Source organism: Urocampus carinirostris, chromosome 9 (genome assembly GCF_059441175.1).
Source record: "Urocampus carinirostris isolate Australia breed hairy pipefish chromosome 9, RoL_Ucar_1.0, whole genome shotgun sequence".
Taxonomy (NCBI): domain Eukaryota; kingdom Metazoa; phylum Chordata; class Actinopteri; order Syngnathiformes; family Syngnathidae; genus Urocampus; species Urocampus carinirostris.
Window position 1 is genome coordinate 26,089,492 of NC_142357.1, and position 15,750 is coordinate 26,105,241.

The following is a 15,750-nucleotide window of genomic DNA, read 5'->3' on the forward strand; positions in this document are numbered from 1 at the left end:
AGCCATAATAAATTTAAAAAAAGATCATTCAAAAAATTAAAAACGGCTTTAAAACGAATATTGCGCTTATGAAATGAGTGTCCCTTTTGAGGGACAAAAGCATGACCAACTAACTTTTTTGTGTTTGGGCATTTGGGTTGGCCATGGTCCAAAATGTTTGTGTGTGCTTTTTTCCCCCTTTTTTAATTTTTTTGTTATTGTATGTGTTTGTCTTGCTGTCGGTCACCCCTCTTGAGGAATATGACCAAGGTAGATAGATAGATAAGATAAAAAAGCTTTAGCAAATTATTTTAATTAAAATGTTATCATAATTGAATTTTACAGAAACTGAACCTAAAATCTCTCCGTACATGTATAAAAAATTGGTTATTTTGGAAGAATTGATCAGGTATTTCCTCACAGTTTAGGACATTGTTTTATAATGGCAAAGTTCTCATTTATATTAGTTATGCATAACAAGACTGTTGGAGGTATTTCATTTCCAGGAGGTGGCTAGCAAAAAAAAAAAAAAAAAAAATCGAACCAATATCTATGTCTTCTATTTGAGATATTACTTGTTGGGGGCAACTGTTTCCGTGTTGGGTTCTGAATCATTATTTGTGCCTCTCGCAGTCATTGCACAGTAGGCACGCGGTTTGATTTCAATTCCACGGATTAGCGGTCGGTATCTTTTTAGTCCCAAAGCGCCAAGAAAGCAGAACTATTTAGATTTTTCTTGAGAGAGAAAGAGAGAGAGAGAGAGAGAGAGAGAGATGCACACAATATATTTTAAGACGAAATACAACAAAACCGCCAAACCCACTCTAAAAACAAAAGTCTATCCTTCAGAACATTTGTTTCACTGTGTGACGTTAGATGATATGATGAAATCTCCGAAATAATAATTATGCCAGAGCCTGTGTTCCATTTCAATATAAATCTACCACTTAAAATTGGCCTCCCTCCCACAGTTACTGAAAAGTATTGAGTCTCATTTTGACTTTCATTTTCGTCCTTGATAATGGTTTTAAAAGGTGAAAGCAAAGTTCTTTTTTAAAATGGTCTCAAAATAATGCAATTGATGATACTAACGTAATTGCCTTCAGTGCAGAGGCTGCCGAGCAAAGGAGAAAGAATGCGCTTATGCTGTCCTGTGTATAGCTTTGCACATCCCCACTGCTCACCCAATCAAATTGCTCTATATTCTCTGCTAGAGCTTAAAGCTTGTTCTGTGGCTTTTCATGGTAAAGTTTCTCAAGAATAAATATAGATTGTTTAATGAGGTTCCATGTAACAGCTTATTTAGCGATTTACGGCTATAGTGGGGTCTTGCTGGTGTGACACACTGACTCTAAACTGCAATTAAATTTGTGTCCTATAAATACTGGACGTTACCATGCTGCTATCAAATCTAACTAGGTTTTGCATGTTCGTCAGTTGGCTCTACAATCTACATAGAGCATTGTATTGTAATATAGCATGAATACTTTTTCATGTCCGAGCCATGAGTATTCACGAAAGGAGCCATATATGGCTCGCGAACCATAGTTTCCAGACTCTTGGATTAGAAGATTGTTCAAACAACTGTTCTGGTCAAGATCATGATTTTGCAGGGTGATGTTGAGTCTTTTCCTCTATGTCGTTGCGTAGTTTTCATCACTTCAAAGGCAGGTTTTTTTTTTTTCTTACCATTTTCAATCTTGTCCTCCAACGTGTCAAATATATATAAATCTCAAATATATAAATAAAAATTATAGACGATCCCAGTCACCCTGCTCGCAGGTACCTTGATTACCTGCCGTCTTGGTCGCCGTCTTCGCTCCATTGCGAGCAAGACTTCACGCCTTAAAGAGAGTTATTACCCTTCCGCTATCCGTATGTTAAACAGGAATTGATTTAGGTTATTATCAGGGTTGGGTAGGGTTACTTTAACTGGATTACTTAAAATTACTTTTGGATTACTCCAATACCAAATATGCTAATAAAAGACAAAAGAAACTAAATATGAATAAAATGACTAAATTTTGTGCAGGCTTGGGGAGTAACGGAATACATGGAACGGCAAAAATGATGTTGGCAAGCTGTTTGGATTTATTTTCATTTTGTTTCTGTCGCATTTTATGTTAGTTTTGCCGGAGAGATCAAAGCCAGGAGAGAAAGCTTACCACGTGTTGTGAGTCATCATTTAATTTAAATTTAGTTTCTTTTGTCTTTTATTAGCATAGTTGGTATTGGAGTAATCCAAAAGTAATTGAAAGTAATCAAGTTAAAGTAACCCTACCCAACCCTGGTTATTATGTATACAGGGAGTGCAGAATTATTAGGCAAATGAGTATTTTGACCACATCATCCTCTTTATGCATGTTATCTTACTCCAAGCTGTATAGGCTCGAAAGCCTACTACCAATTAAGCATATCAGGTGATGTGCATCTCTGTAATGAGAAGGGGTGTGGTCTAATGACATCAACACCCTATGTCAGGTGTGCATAATTATTAGGCAACTTTCTTTCCTTTGGCAAAATGGGTCAGAAGAGGGACTTGACAGGCTCTGAAAAGTCAAAAATAGTGAGATATCTTGCAGAGGGATGCAGCACTCTTAAAATTGCCAAGCTTCTGAAGCGTGATCATCGAACAATCAAGCGTTACATTCAAAATAGTCAACAGGGTCGCAAGAAGCGTGTAGAAAAACCAAGGCGCAAAATAACTGCCCGTGAACTGAGAAAAGTCAAGCGTACAGCTGCCAAGATGCCACTTGCCACCAGTTTTGCCATATTTCAGAGCTGCAACATCACTGGAGTGCCCAAAAGCACAAGGTGTGCAATACTCAGAGACATGGCCAAGGTAAGAAAGGCTGAAAAACGACCACCACTAAACAAGACACACAAGCTGAAACGTCAAGACTGGGCCAAGAAAAATCTCAAGACGGATTTTTCTAAGGTTTTATGGACTGATGAAATGAGAGTGAGTCTTGATGGGCCAGATGGATGGACCCGTGGCTGGATCGGTAAAGGGCAGAGAGCTCCAGTCCGCCTCAGACGCCAGCAAGGTGGAGGTGGGGTACTGGTATGGGCTGGTATCATCAAAGATGAGCTTGTGGGGCCTTTTCGGGTTGAGGATGGACTCAAGCTCAACTCCCAGTCCTACTGCCAGTTTCTGGAAGACACCTTCTTCAAGCAGTGGTACAGGAAGAAGTCCGCATCCTTCAAGAAAAACGTGATTTTCATGCAGGACAACGCTCCATCACACGCATCCAAGTACTCCACAGCGTGGCTGGCAAGAAAGGGTCTAAAAGAAGAAAAACTAATGACATGGCCTCCTTGTTCACCTGATCTGAACCCCATAGAGAACCTGTGGTCCCTCATCAAATGTGAGATTTACAAGGAGGGAAAACAGTACACCTCTCTGAACAGTGTCTGGGAGGCTGTGGTTGCTGCTGCACGCAATGTTGATCGTGAACAGATCAAAGCACTGACAGAATCCATGGATGGCAGGCTTTTGAGTGTCCTTGCAAAGAAAGGTGGCTATATTGGTCACTGATTTGTTTTTGTTTTGTTTTTGAATGTCAGAAATGTATATTTGTGAATGTTGAGCTGTTATATTGGTTTCCCTGATGAAAATAAATAATTGAAATGGGTATACATTTGTTTTTTGTTAAGTTGCCTAATAATTATGCACAGTAATAGTCACCTGCACACACAGATATCCTCCTAAAATAGCTAAAACTAAAAAAGCCCCACTCCAACTTCCAAAATATTCAGCTTTGATATTAATGAGACTTTTGGGTTCATTAAGAACATGGTTGTTGTTCAATAATAAAATTAATCCTCAAAAATACAACTTGCCTAATAATTCTGCACTCCCTGTAGTATTATTATGCCAACGGCGTTCCTCCGACCTATTCTACTCTAATCTTGTTATTTACATATTCTTTCTTTTTAAACTATTCTATATAATTACCTTGTATTATACACTACACTATATTTTTTAATCTATTCTTTTTATTCTTTTAAATCTATTATTTTATCATTATTGAGTGTTTGCGTGTCAAATGATTTCTTGTATATATCATGTTTATGGTTTATACTGGGTGAATAAATAAATACAATACAATATGTTGTTCAATCTGTCGTCGGACTTCTTGATTTTGTCTTCAGTTAGATTTCATAACTTAATCTTGTCATATTGGTCCCTTTTTTTTTATTTACTTCTTTTTTTCTAATAGCTAGGCAAAATATATTCATTGATCATGTCGAGGATTATCAATGCCAGTTTGAAAATTATAATGACCCTTCACTAGTGAGCTTTTATGAGAATGGGTCTACGCAGTCGTTCTTAGAGGGGCTACCCAGTGCCTGCGGTCACCACGTTGGAGACCCCTGGTTTATACTTCCTGAATCTTTACTGGTTAATTTTCTTCGTTAAAATTGTTTTTAAAAATAAAGGAACATGTCGACTTAGTAATGACTAAATTTAAAACGCAGCACACTCAAGTGTTTGTATCATAATTTTACATCATATTTGAAACCTATCCACTGTGGTTTGTATGTCATCTTATAGCAATGGTAGAGTTGCTGGTCCACTCTCCGTCTGATTAAAATTGAAAGGATTTTTATTTATTTACCTTCAAATATTATGTATTTTTGTATCTATTTTGGTTGTTGTTGTTCCTGATTTTGTCAAATAGCGGCGCTGTGTGCATAGTCTCCTTACTTATCTGACAGTTGACAGTCTGTCAATCTCCAATTAAAGGTTAGTTTGAAAAGAAGACAGACAGTAATGTGTATCTAGAGGCAACAACAGTAGTTTGGGTTTTTAATACACGGGCTGGCATGTTAATATTCACGGTAATTGTTTATTTTTTTAAAACGCATCCGCCATAGGGGACAAAGATTGCAAACTCGGGACCCCCAAAATAGCAATATTATGACTTCAGCCATATGTGCTGCGATTTAGCTTTTTACTAGTCCCAGGTTGAGTCGTTTTTATGTTGAAAAGAAAAAAATCAAACAAATAACAAGTTGTTGTTTAATGTTACTATTGTTCTGTTTCCGGTCATTTAAGGATGTTTACTGGCCCTAGCATTTACCCAGTTGGCTAAAACGCTTAGGTATGGTTGATTTATGTTTTCTTTGTTGTGCCTATGTAGTTTGGTACCATATTTTAACAGTCTGGTTGCTACATTTCTTAGCTGCTACAAGTTGTACTAATTATTTGTCATGATGACTGATGTGACTCACCTGTGCCCGCTTATTTGGTGCCAACCGCTGCAGGTTCTGATTGGCTCGCTGTCACTATTTGAACCCTGTCCTGTCAGTCCCCTGTTGTCGGTCCGTCTGCGAACCTCAGTATATACTAGGCAAGCCTGTCCCGTTTTTGCTTCCGTCTGTCGCCGGCTTCAACCCGTTTTGATCCTGACCACGTCTCCTCTCCCGTCTCGGCTTACGACCTCTTTTTGTCCCCGACTACGTCTACTCTCCCGTTCTGGCTTCCGACCACCCCTTGCTCTCCCAGTCCCGTCTACCGACCCGTTTTTATCCCGTCCCTGACACCGCCATCGCTCGCCACGGAAGATCCACTTCCGTGTTCGGATCAAAATCCGAGTACGAGAGCGACTTGCTTCCCGCGGCCAGCAAACACTGGATCGTGGGCGAAGCCCTTCCTTTTTCCTTCAATAAAACTTGTGAGAAACGTAACACAATTGGGTTCTGTTTCTGTTCTGGTCCTGACATTATTAACCTATTTGCTGTGTTCGACATCATGTCAAACGATTCTACCATTGTTTTACTTTTCAATTGTTTTTAATTGTGATGTTATGTACTATATGCCATTTATATCCCTCTTGTTCTCTTTGGGTCAAAATGACCCACAACTGTGTTGTTTAAAGCCTAGAAAAAATCTCCTAAATGATATTCTAATTTAATTAAAATGTAATGAATTTTCCTAAATTGGTCCCAACAGTAGAAATAAATTAAGGTTGCTATTATTTGCATGTCCATGTAAGGTCTATAAAAAACAAACATGGTCCTTAAAATGAGGACAAATCATGGATTAGAGGGTTGGTGTGTCATATTTGACCACTTGTTGTAGCTGTATTGTGTTGTGCAACCCAAAATGAGTGCTCGAAAGCACAAGAAAGAACTGCACCAATTTTTTCTTCTCATTTATTGCCCAGGATTTCACATGTTTTTGGATTTTGGGGGCACCCGTAGCACCAAGATGGCAGCCAACCACGTCAGCCCTCTCTAGGTGAGCATCATGTTATGTAAATAATGTTTGATTTTTTTAAATGCACATTTATATTTTCACATATTTTTGTTTATTCAAATGATTTATTTTTTATTTTTCTCTTATGCAATTAAGCAGCACTAAATCAAAAACAATATCCCTTTAAGTCAGTTTTGCAAACAAAATACGTCAATGTGTTCTAAGTCTGGGAAACTACTGTAGTCTTTTACAAACGCTTACTCTTAAGATATGAAAAACAAACAAAGCACTGACCCCTCCAAAAAATTACCATCCCACTGAAGGTGTAGACCTGATCTATTACCTGACACATTTTACTTTCTAATTGGCTTCCTAGCTAAACTGTTATGGGTGACTAAGGAACAAACACAATATTAATATCACCTGACAATTTTGGAAGCATACATCACAGGGTGTGTTTATAGTCTCAGACAGTAGCTCCAGCTCCAATTAAGCATGCCAGAATGAGTTGCAGTGTGGACCACAGTGCCTGGCTCCGAGTTATGGATGAGCAATCACCCGGGCTATGCCTGACCCTGAGTGCTAATTAGTTTTGACATTAAAATAACATGATTCAAGGCTGGGCGCAGAGAAATTAAAATGCCTGTTGCCGAGGAATCTTAATATTATTGTGAATGGTGCATTTTTCTTTACGAGGGTTTTCCTCCCATTTACTTCAACTCTGAATTTATATCTGTCTTGGATCTATGTACTGTATATTTATCAGCATGTATTGTTTATCCGTCCTTCCAGTTTACTCCTCCTATTCTGGATTTGTATCAATCTTGGATCTACACTATTGTTCAAATGTTTGGGGTTACCTAGAAAATTCTGTGTTATACTTATAACTAGTTGATCAATTTATGTGTTTTTTTGCCCATATGAATCTCTTCCTTTAATTGTCAAGTATTAGATATGGCTTTTTCTTTGCCACCCTGCCTTAAAGGTCAGCTTCTCGGAGTCATTACTTCACTGTAGATGTGGCTACGATTCAACAAAGCTGCTAGTTGGTTGTGCAGCAGGGCCTCCCACTTGTCGTTCTACTCTGTTTAGAGCCTGTTTTTGCTGTTGTCTGAAGGGAGTAGTACTCACCATTGTAGGAGGGCTTCAGTTTCTTGGCAATTCCTCGCATATAATAGCTTTCATTTCTTAAAACAAGCATAGACTTTCAAGAGTTTCACAAGACAGTTCACCTTTTCTGGCCATTCTGAAGGTTTTATCATACCCACAAGTGTGATGCTCCAGATACTCAACTAGCTAGGGAGGTGCGTTTTATAGCTTCTCTAACCAGCTAAACTGTTTTAAGCTAGCCTAACATAATTGCACAAGGGTTTTCTAATCATCAATTAGTCTTCTAACAAAAGTATGTAACACAGTGTTCTATTAGAACACCAGAGTGCTGTTTTCTGAAAATGGGCCTCTATACACCTAAGTAGATATTGCATTAAAAACAGACATTTACAGGTAAATTACAAATTTACCATGTTAATAATGTACAAGTTGTATTCCTGGTTAATTTGATTTTATCTTCATTAAGAGATATACTGTTTTTCCTTAGAAAATATGGACATCTCTAAGTGACCCTAAACATTTGAACTGTAGTGTATGTACAGTATATTAATCAGCAGTAACTGTCCCAAATGTATATTTTATCCATCCTTAGAAAATATGGACATTTCTAAGTGACCCTAAGCTGTTGAAGTGTAGTGTATGTACAGTATATAAATCAGAAGTAACTGTCCCACATGTATATTTTATCCATTCTTCCATCCATCCATCCATCCATCCATCCATCCATCCATCCATCCATCCATCCATCCATCCATCCATCTTAAAGTCATTCACAACCATAATGCCCGGATCATTCTCACAACAGTTAAATAACACAACCCGATTCTCTTCAGAAAGCAGCATTCAAAATCTTATTTTAATTTGTATATTTACTCCATAAACATTATTACAAAACTCAGCAAGTTACCAATATTACATTGTCACCATACAGGCTTGATCACAAATATTTAAAACTTTTGCAACAGTTACAACAAAACAAAACAAACCCCAAAAATAGATAACGAAAAAAAGAAAATAATACCCAAATAATTTACATGAAAATCTATAAAACAGCAAATTGTTCACAAATTATATTTTTTTTTTCTCCAAAGATTTTTCTTTTTTTTCTTTGCTTATTTGTGTTTTACACAGTAACACAACACTCACACAACAAGGTCATGGTCTTATTACAAAAACTCCCAACAAAATGTAAATATTTCTAGTTTTTTGTCAATACTTTCATAATTTGGTTTTTAAAACCAGAAACTTGTCATTGTATATCCTTTCCACTGCCCATCGAGGCGCATAAAAGGTTACTCACACACACAAATACTTCACAGCACTTTCTAAGAAAAATATACACTTACAAAATATGTTACAAATTGGCACACAAAAAATATACAAGATTTTGTTGTGTCAAGAGTTCATTAAGATTCCTTCTGGGAACAACTCTAGACAGTATATATAAAGCTTGGCAATATTTTGAAAAGAAAAAAAAGTAATTCCAATCAATGATAAAGAATCATGAAGTGAATACATCGAACATAACATTGTAATATACATTCATAAGGAGGATTAGGAACCTAATCTGGTTTGCATTTCTTTTTTTTAACTCTGGGAAAACAAACAGAACAAAACAAAATGTCAGCTTTCTTAGCACCATTGAAATGAGGCAGCTCAACAGTGGCACATTTTGAAAACGAAACAAAAAACTCAAGATAAATACATTCAATTTGACAATAGGCAGAAATGAGAGAAGGCAGACAAAATGGGTTCGAAACCCACGTGGAGCTTCCCATCAGCAGCTCGTCTTGGTCCTAACCCTGATATTCTGGAGGAAAGAAATACAGGATCATGGCAGAGGGATATTAAAAAACGGAGAAATAAAGTTTAATTCTGATCTTATTACTGTCATCCTTGTGCCACACTGTCCCTTAAGGTAAGGCCCGTTTTTAATTCAAGCTTTTATGTCTGCTCTCATTGTCTTACAATAGAATGTCCCCCCAAAAAACACGAGTCTTGTGTACATGTTGGCAAAACAAGCTGCATCTTCTTTAAATACAGTATATAAAATTATTTCCGCAGCTGTTTGTTACACATTGATTGTATTTAAAGTTGAATCCTGGATATTTGGTCAAAAATGAGTATACCAGGTTTAAGAAAAAATCCTCTTCATATATCTTTTATATTATGCACTGATATGGTATTGATTCTCTGCCAAAAACACGGACCATGTAATGGCAACTTAAGACAAAAATCAAAAGAAAACACTAAGGTGAATGCGCCTATGGTGCAGATAAAATTCAAAGACAAAACTCCACAAAAAACGTGTAGAAAATGATATTTGAATAATCGTTTCGGTTCGACAAAAAAAAGGAAGAGAAGACAAGAAATGCTTGTTTTATCTGCACTGAAAACCGCTTTCACATTCACATGAAACCCAACTGCAAAAGACGCCACAATGGCTATTCAGGACGCTCACGTGCGTCCCAGTCTGTGTTCTAAACTGCCTTGAATCATCAGTTCGCAAGAGCTATTCAGCGAGGCTCGGCCCCGAACGACAAATGATTTCCTTTGCTGAGCCTCAGACGTCCTAACTACATTCTCCTTGGTCCGCAGAAAGCCCGTTTAAATGTGTCTTTCCCTCATCCTCTTCTGTAGCCTTCAGAGCAGATTTCCCCCTTTTTTTTTATCCCTTTTTCTTTTTCGCTCTCTTGTTGCTTTTCAGTGCCAGGCGATGTTGAGGTAATTGAATTTGGCAAACAAAGTGGGGGGGAATAAAAAGAGTGTGTTTCTGATTTGGTTTAGTGAGTGGTGGTGTACCACTGCCAGCTGTTGGTGCCTATCATAAGACGAGAGAGGATAGAGGAAACGTGAGAGAGAGAGGGAGAGAGAGAGAGAGAGAGAGAGAGAGAGAGAGAGAGAGAGTCCCAAACAAAGAGTCCCTGTTGCGGTAAGTCTCTGTAAGGAGCCAATATTTCAGAAAATAGAAAATAGGAACAGCCAATATTCACACATATATAAGAGGTCATTTACACAGCATTGTTACTTTTGGCACATTGATTTTAAGGTATAATCATCTTTTTTTTTTTTTTTTTGCAAATATTGCATGTCCCTGTACAGCAACAATGACAAAAATACTCTGAGGGCGGAGCTTTTATGACTTTGCAAGGCCTAAAAATGTAAATGTAGATCACCAGTTCCTCTACGCTCCAGAAGAAAAAACAAAAACAAGTGCTTTAACGTAAGTAAAACATTCCGACCTCGAGGGGGTAGGAGGGGAAAGATGTCTGATATGTCATCGATACAAAATGGTCCCATCTTGTGTTTTCAAGATGCCGTAGGAGTAAATAGGGCTCATTAATTGTAGGTTTTCCTCTTGATATGAGCCAGGCAGTGTATGAAGGACAGCAACAACAGGACATCCACATTCTGCATACAAAAACAGATGAGGAGGAGGGATGCGTAGATGTCACTCAATGCATTTGTGTATAGCTACATCTTTAGGGGGAAGGGGATAAATACATAATTTAGGGGAGCGTGTTTTGCTGAAAAAATACAAAAAAGAAAATCCTCCAAAAGAGCATTTCACAAGGGCTGTTTTCCTTTTCTTCCAGACAAAAAAACTGAACGGGGGAAAAAAATGGACTATTAGAAGAACAAACAAAGCAGAAACAACAAAAGCGAGGAAAATGCAGCCACGGTCGTTCTTAAATCTCAATCAAGCTTGACACAATCACTCAATAGGTAGTTTGCAACGTACAATAAGTTTTTCATGCAGATATTAATTTCCTTTTTCGGGGATTAAAGGAAGTGAGAAATCAAGGGGGGAGGGGACTTAGTTCTCATGCAGCTCTGGCATAGCGTCAGTGTGGGTATGCTTGTGAGGGAGGCTCAGGTATCGTGGGGACGGGAAGAGAGAAAGAGGGTGCAATAGCAGCTGATAACAAAATATTACCTCAGTTTCTCAAAAGAGGTCATCAGTGCTATGTCCTTATTTGAATCTCTCTCGGTTCTCTTCCCCTTCAGCGTTTCAATGCGTGGGAACTTTGCACTGGTCTTGTGACGGTACAGCTTTTTGTGCGCAGGGCCCGGGTTTATAAAGTTGGGTTTATCAAACATGTCACAGCCCAGAGCAAGTTGAGGGAACAAGGGGTGAGCGGGGTTGAATTTGGTCTGGTTTTTCCCTCCCTTGCCCCCTGCCTTCCTGCCCCTCCCAGCTCCGGTAAGCATGGCCCCTTTTTTCTTTAGATCGGACTCTGTGCCTGCCAAGATTTTAAGCGTTTTCAGGTTGAGGCTGTTGGCCTCAGAGGGTGTGTCGACCTCAGACATGGGATTCCAGAGCGGCTCAATGGAGGCCATCATGAATCTCTGTACCTCAGCCATGCCAGAGACAATGTTGGACAGGATATTGGAGGGCTCCTCAAACTCTCTCTGGTCGTCCGCAACAAGTCCATTGTTTTCTGACCAGCCAGGGCCAGCCCAGTCTCCGCCCGTGCCGTCAGTCAGGCCTGCGCTGCATCCGTCGGCCTGGTTCTTGGCCGCCTTACCCTCTAACATGGCCTTAATCTTTTTGGTTGAACGGGAATTCTGTTTGGGAGTCTTTACTTTCTCTGATTTGGGGGTTCTGGGGGCCCGCACTTTCTTCGGGCTCTGTCCTGTAGACGGCTGTTTGTAATTGCCTTTCCTCTTTGACTTGATGCTTTTGCCTTCTGCCATTTCTTCTGTCTGTTTGTTGAATTCTGTACCTCCCAGGTCCCCCTTTTTATCCAAACATAAGACATCCTGGCTATTAAAGTTATGCAGTGGAAACTGACGGCCCTCCACTGTGTAAGCGTTCCCCGTGTGCTCCTGTTGCTGCATAATTTCACAGTTCCACTTGGCGTCCCTAGTGCGCTCTGTGGACATATCATTCACGTCCTGATATTTCCCAACATTCCCTGGTATCTTCATCTCACGGCCCGCGACCTGTGGGGAGAGATTAGGCGTTTCAGGCGGGGAAAGTTCTGACAATGAAGAGTGTCTAAATTTATCGGGGGTAAAGTTGGAGATGTCTAGCAGGTCTGAAGACTCCCTGAGTGGTGTTAGGGCATCCATACTCTGCTGAATCACCATTTTGGGACTGCAGTGAGTTAAGAAACTGTCTCGGCCTTCCTCTTCACCCTCTCGCTCACAAGATTTGAGGCTTAGGGAACTGTAGTTGCTTGAGGAGGCTGATAAGGAGCCAACTGAGTCGTAGCTGATGAGTCTTCCATTGTCAGTGCACAGAGAGCCTCTCTGGTATTGCACCTGGCCCTCAACACAGGTTGACTGACACACTTGCAGATCGGCCCCAGGCTGCAGGCCAGGCTCGGTCAGATAGTTCTTCTTGTAAAGTATCCGCTCACCCTCGGGGCTTACCTGGTTGTAGTTAGAAACGGGCAGGTTCTCACTCGTGGGTACTGCACCTGGAAAGTTGTTAGTCAGAATAGGAGTCTCTGGGGTTTCAGGTCCAAAGTTCTGGTTATGATTGGTGCAGACCTGTGGATGCCACATTTGGGGGAAACTGGGGCAGTTCTGGGGAGATTGTTGCAACTCTGATTCGGAAGGGGGGGAGAGTACACAGCTTTGAGCAAGTTGAAGAGAGCAAAATTGTTTCTCCTCTAGAGAAAGGCCCACAGGATACTGCTGCCTGGAGGGCTGCTGTGGGAAATATGGCATAGATGAGCCTCCAGAGGAGTCTGTAGCATCTAGCAAAGTCTGAAGGTAGCCCCCTGGGATGACAGAGACCCCGGTTTCCACTTCCTCCGAGGGTGACGCTTTGCTAGAAGGACAAGATGATGAAACAAATGGAAACTTCACCTTATCCATGTCAGTTGTGATCACATTGTCAGAGAAATCTGATTTGGCAGCTGTTGAGTTCACACTTGCATCTTTCATGCAATCCTCAGTGTTTACTGCGGCGGTGTCCTCTTCAGTCATCAATTTTCTCCCATCTTCTGCTGCCTCTTTCATTTTTAGACTTCTCAGCCGGGCTTCGCTTTTAAATTTTCTTATTCTGACTGTTTTATTTCTGCCCAATCTTCTCCCTTCTCTTTCCTCTCTTTCTTGCGAACGACTCTTGATTGTAACTGCGTCAGGGATAGAGTTGAATTCGAGTGTGACTGGGATGTTCGGAGTTTCCGTTATCTCCCTCACCACGGTGGCGCCCTGCTCTTTAGTGACATGGGTCTGATCAGAAGGCAGAGAACCATGCACAATGACTGATTGCTCTACCGTATGAATCCTCTGAACCTTTAATCTGTTAGCGAACTTGAATTTTCTTTTAGGATGAGCAGAATTAAAAGGTCGATGGTGGCGTCCGTTAAGATGAAAACCACGCTGTTGTCTATCTCTGGCGACCAGCTTGAGTTGCTCCTGTCTTTCTCTTTGCTTTTCCTGCCAGTAATCCTTCAGAGGAGCCAGCATCTCATATTTGCTTATTGTGTTGGCGTTTAAGCTCACGGTTCCATCCGCAGGGTTTAGTTTGCCCAGTTTCACCGACATGAGTCGCTCCCCTTTAAACCTGTTGATGATGATGTACTTGATGACCACAGGCGGCTCTTTACGACACGATTTCCTACGTTTTTTGGGACACCAGTCGACATCTTCCTCTTCTTTCAGGCCTGGTGGGGGTTTCTCTTTCTTTTCTGCGTTCTTCTCACTCTCAAGCGAGTCAACATCGTACAAATAATCGTCACTGTATCGAACCTTTCTTTTGGAACGCAAGCCGTAGTTGAGTGGGTTTGAGGGACTGAGGAATTTTTTGGAGTGACTTTTCTTAAATTTGCCCTCCAGCACAGTGTCTGAGGAGGAGCCAGTGCAGGAGCTGTCATCACTGAACTCTCCCGATTCCTCTGTCGAATTAAAATCTATGACGTAGTTCACTTTGGGAGTTGACATAGGTGAGCCTTGGGACCCATCTAGAGGGCTCTGGCTGCTGTAGTCCCCTGGGTTCTCCTCTTGTTCTGGTTGCAGTGTGAGCTCATCGTTTTTGGGCTGAAGCTCTTCGACACTTCTCCTCAAGACTCCTACTCCTTCTTCTTTTTTGGCACAGTTGGACAGGACGCTAGGGAAAAAATTAAACTGTGTCTCTTCCTGGAGTACGTTTGTTTTTTCCCTCATGTTGTCCTGAAACGACTCGTAACGAATCTTTAGTGAACAAACATCGCTGCTTAGCGTAGAGTCGTCATCTTCATCATCAAATAAATTATCAACATCTTCCTCAGAGAAGAGGTTCACTGACAGCTCGTTCTTAGAACATAGATCCAGCAGCTCCATCTTACTCTCGCTGATAAAGGATTCAAAGTATCCCCAGTCCTGGCTGGCATTGGCCAGCAGGACCTCCTCTCCGCTGACTTTGTCCAGTAACAGTCCTTCATACAAGTTCTTGGTTGTTGCATCATCTTGGGGGTTTTCACAGTCATTCGTAGGTTTGTTTCCTTCTGCCCTCTTGCATTCATCAGACTCTTTAGGCAGGGGGAAATTAAGTAGCTGGTCAGAGAGGAGCTGTTCTCCGTAATGACTCGCGGCCTCCCCCGCATGGCTCAGGCACTGGATGCTGATGTTGTTGATGTCAGAGTAATCCTCACGGTTCACGTCCCCTACTCGCGCACTTAGTCCAGTTTCTGAATTGGGGCTTGTGGTAGGCTCGTGCGGGGGGTTCTGTTCGGAGGTGGCGTCGCAGGTCTCAATAAAACAACCGAGACAGGTGCGGTTTGGCTGAAGGAGACACTCCTCTGTCAGGCTAGACACGTTGTCAGGCTCCATCATTGTCAGTGACAGTGAGGTGGTAGCAGGCAACCGAATGCTCTTCTGGTTATCTCTCATTGGACCCCAGGAGCTTACAGCTGGGACAGGAAGCGACGTGGCACTCAGGGTGTGTTGAAAGTGAGGGACGAGGCTTGGAACATCATGCGAGGCAGGGCATGGACCTGCCGTTAGACCCAGTGATGGGTCATTGCCAAGGGGTAGGGGGAAGGTGAGAGTTGCCGACGCAAGAGTGGGTCGCTGGTGCGCTGGGCAAAGACGCTGAGTTGACTCCACAACATGAGGCGGTGGGGTTGGGAGAGCAGCATCAACAAGTCTGTGTAGACTCAGGTCTCCACTCTGCTCACATACTCCTGCGGGGAAAAATAAAACAGATTAGAGTTCTATGGGCAGTTACTTCCAAAACACAAAAAAGTGAAGCTTTACATTTAGTTGTTTGTTTGCTTTTAAATATAACAAATCTTCCAGATTAGAGTATTTTATCATGCTGCAGAAGAGAATAAATCCCATATTGGAGGAAAAAGAATGGTAAACAGGATTCTGACATTTTTTTCACAATCCTCACTTTACAGGTGGTGTCTGTAAGTTCAAAATATTATACTTGTTGATGCCATCTTCTGTCTCAAATCATCATCGCAGCCTCTGTCAAGCTGCTTGTATGGCATGTCCACATACATACGTGTCTTTCA

The 15,750-nt window shown here is 41.0% G+C and overlaps 1 protein-coding gene across 1 annotated transcript in view; it reads right to left on the reverse strand.

Moving 5' to 3' along the window:
• Window positions 1–8,117: 8,117 nt before the first annotated feature.
• Window positions 8,118–15,750, reverse strand: part of nexmifb (neurite extension and migration factor b) — a 155,538-nt gene continuing 147,905 nt past the window's right edge. Inside the window, exons 3-4 of the mRNA XM_088343361.1 lie at window positions 11,232–15,414; window positions 8,118–10,705 (exon numbers count right to left, since the gene is read on the reverse strand). Coding sequence (XP_088199487.1) covers window positions 10,513–10,705; window positions 11,232–15,414 — 4,376 coding nt within the window. The 3' untranslated portion in view covers window positions 8,118–10,512. The remainder of the gene's footprint in view (window positions 10,706–11,231; window positions 15,415–15,750) is intronic.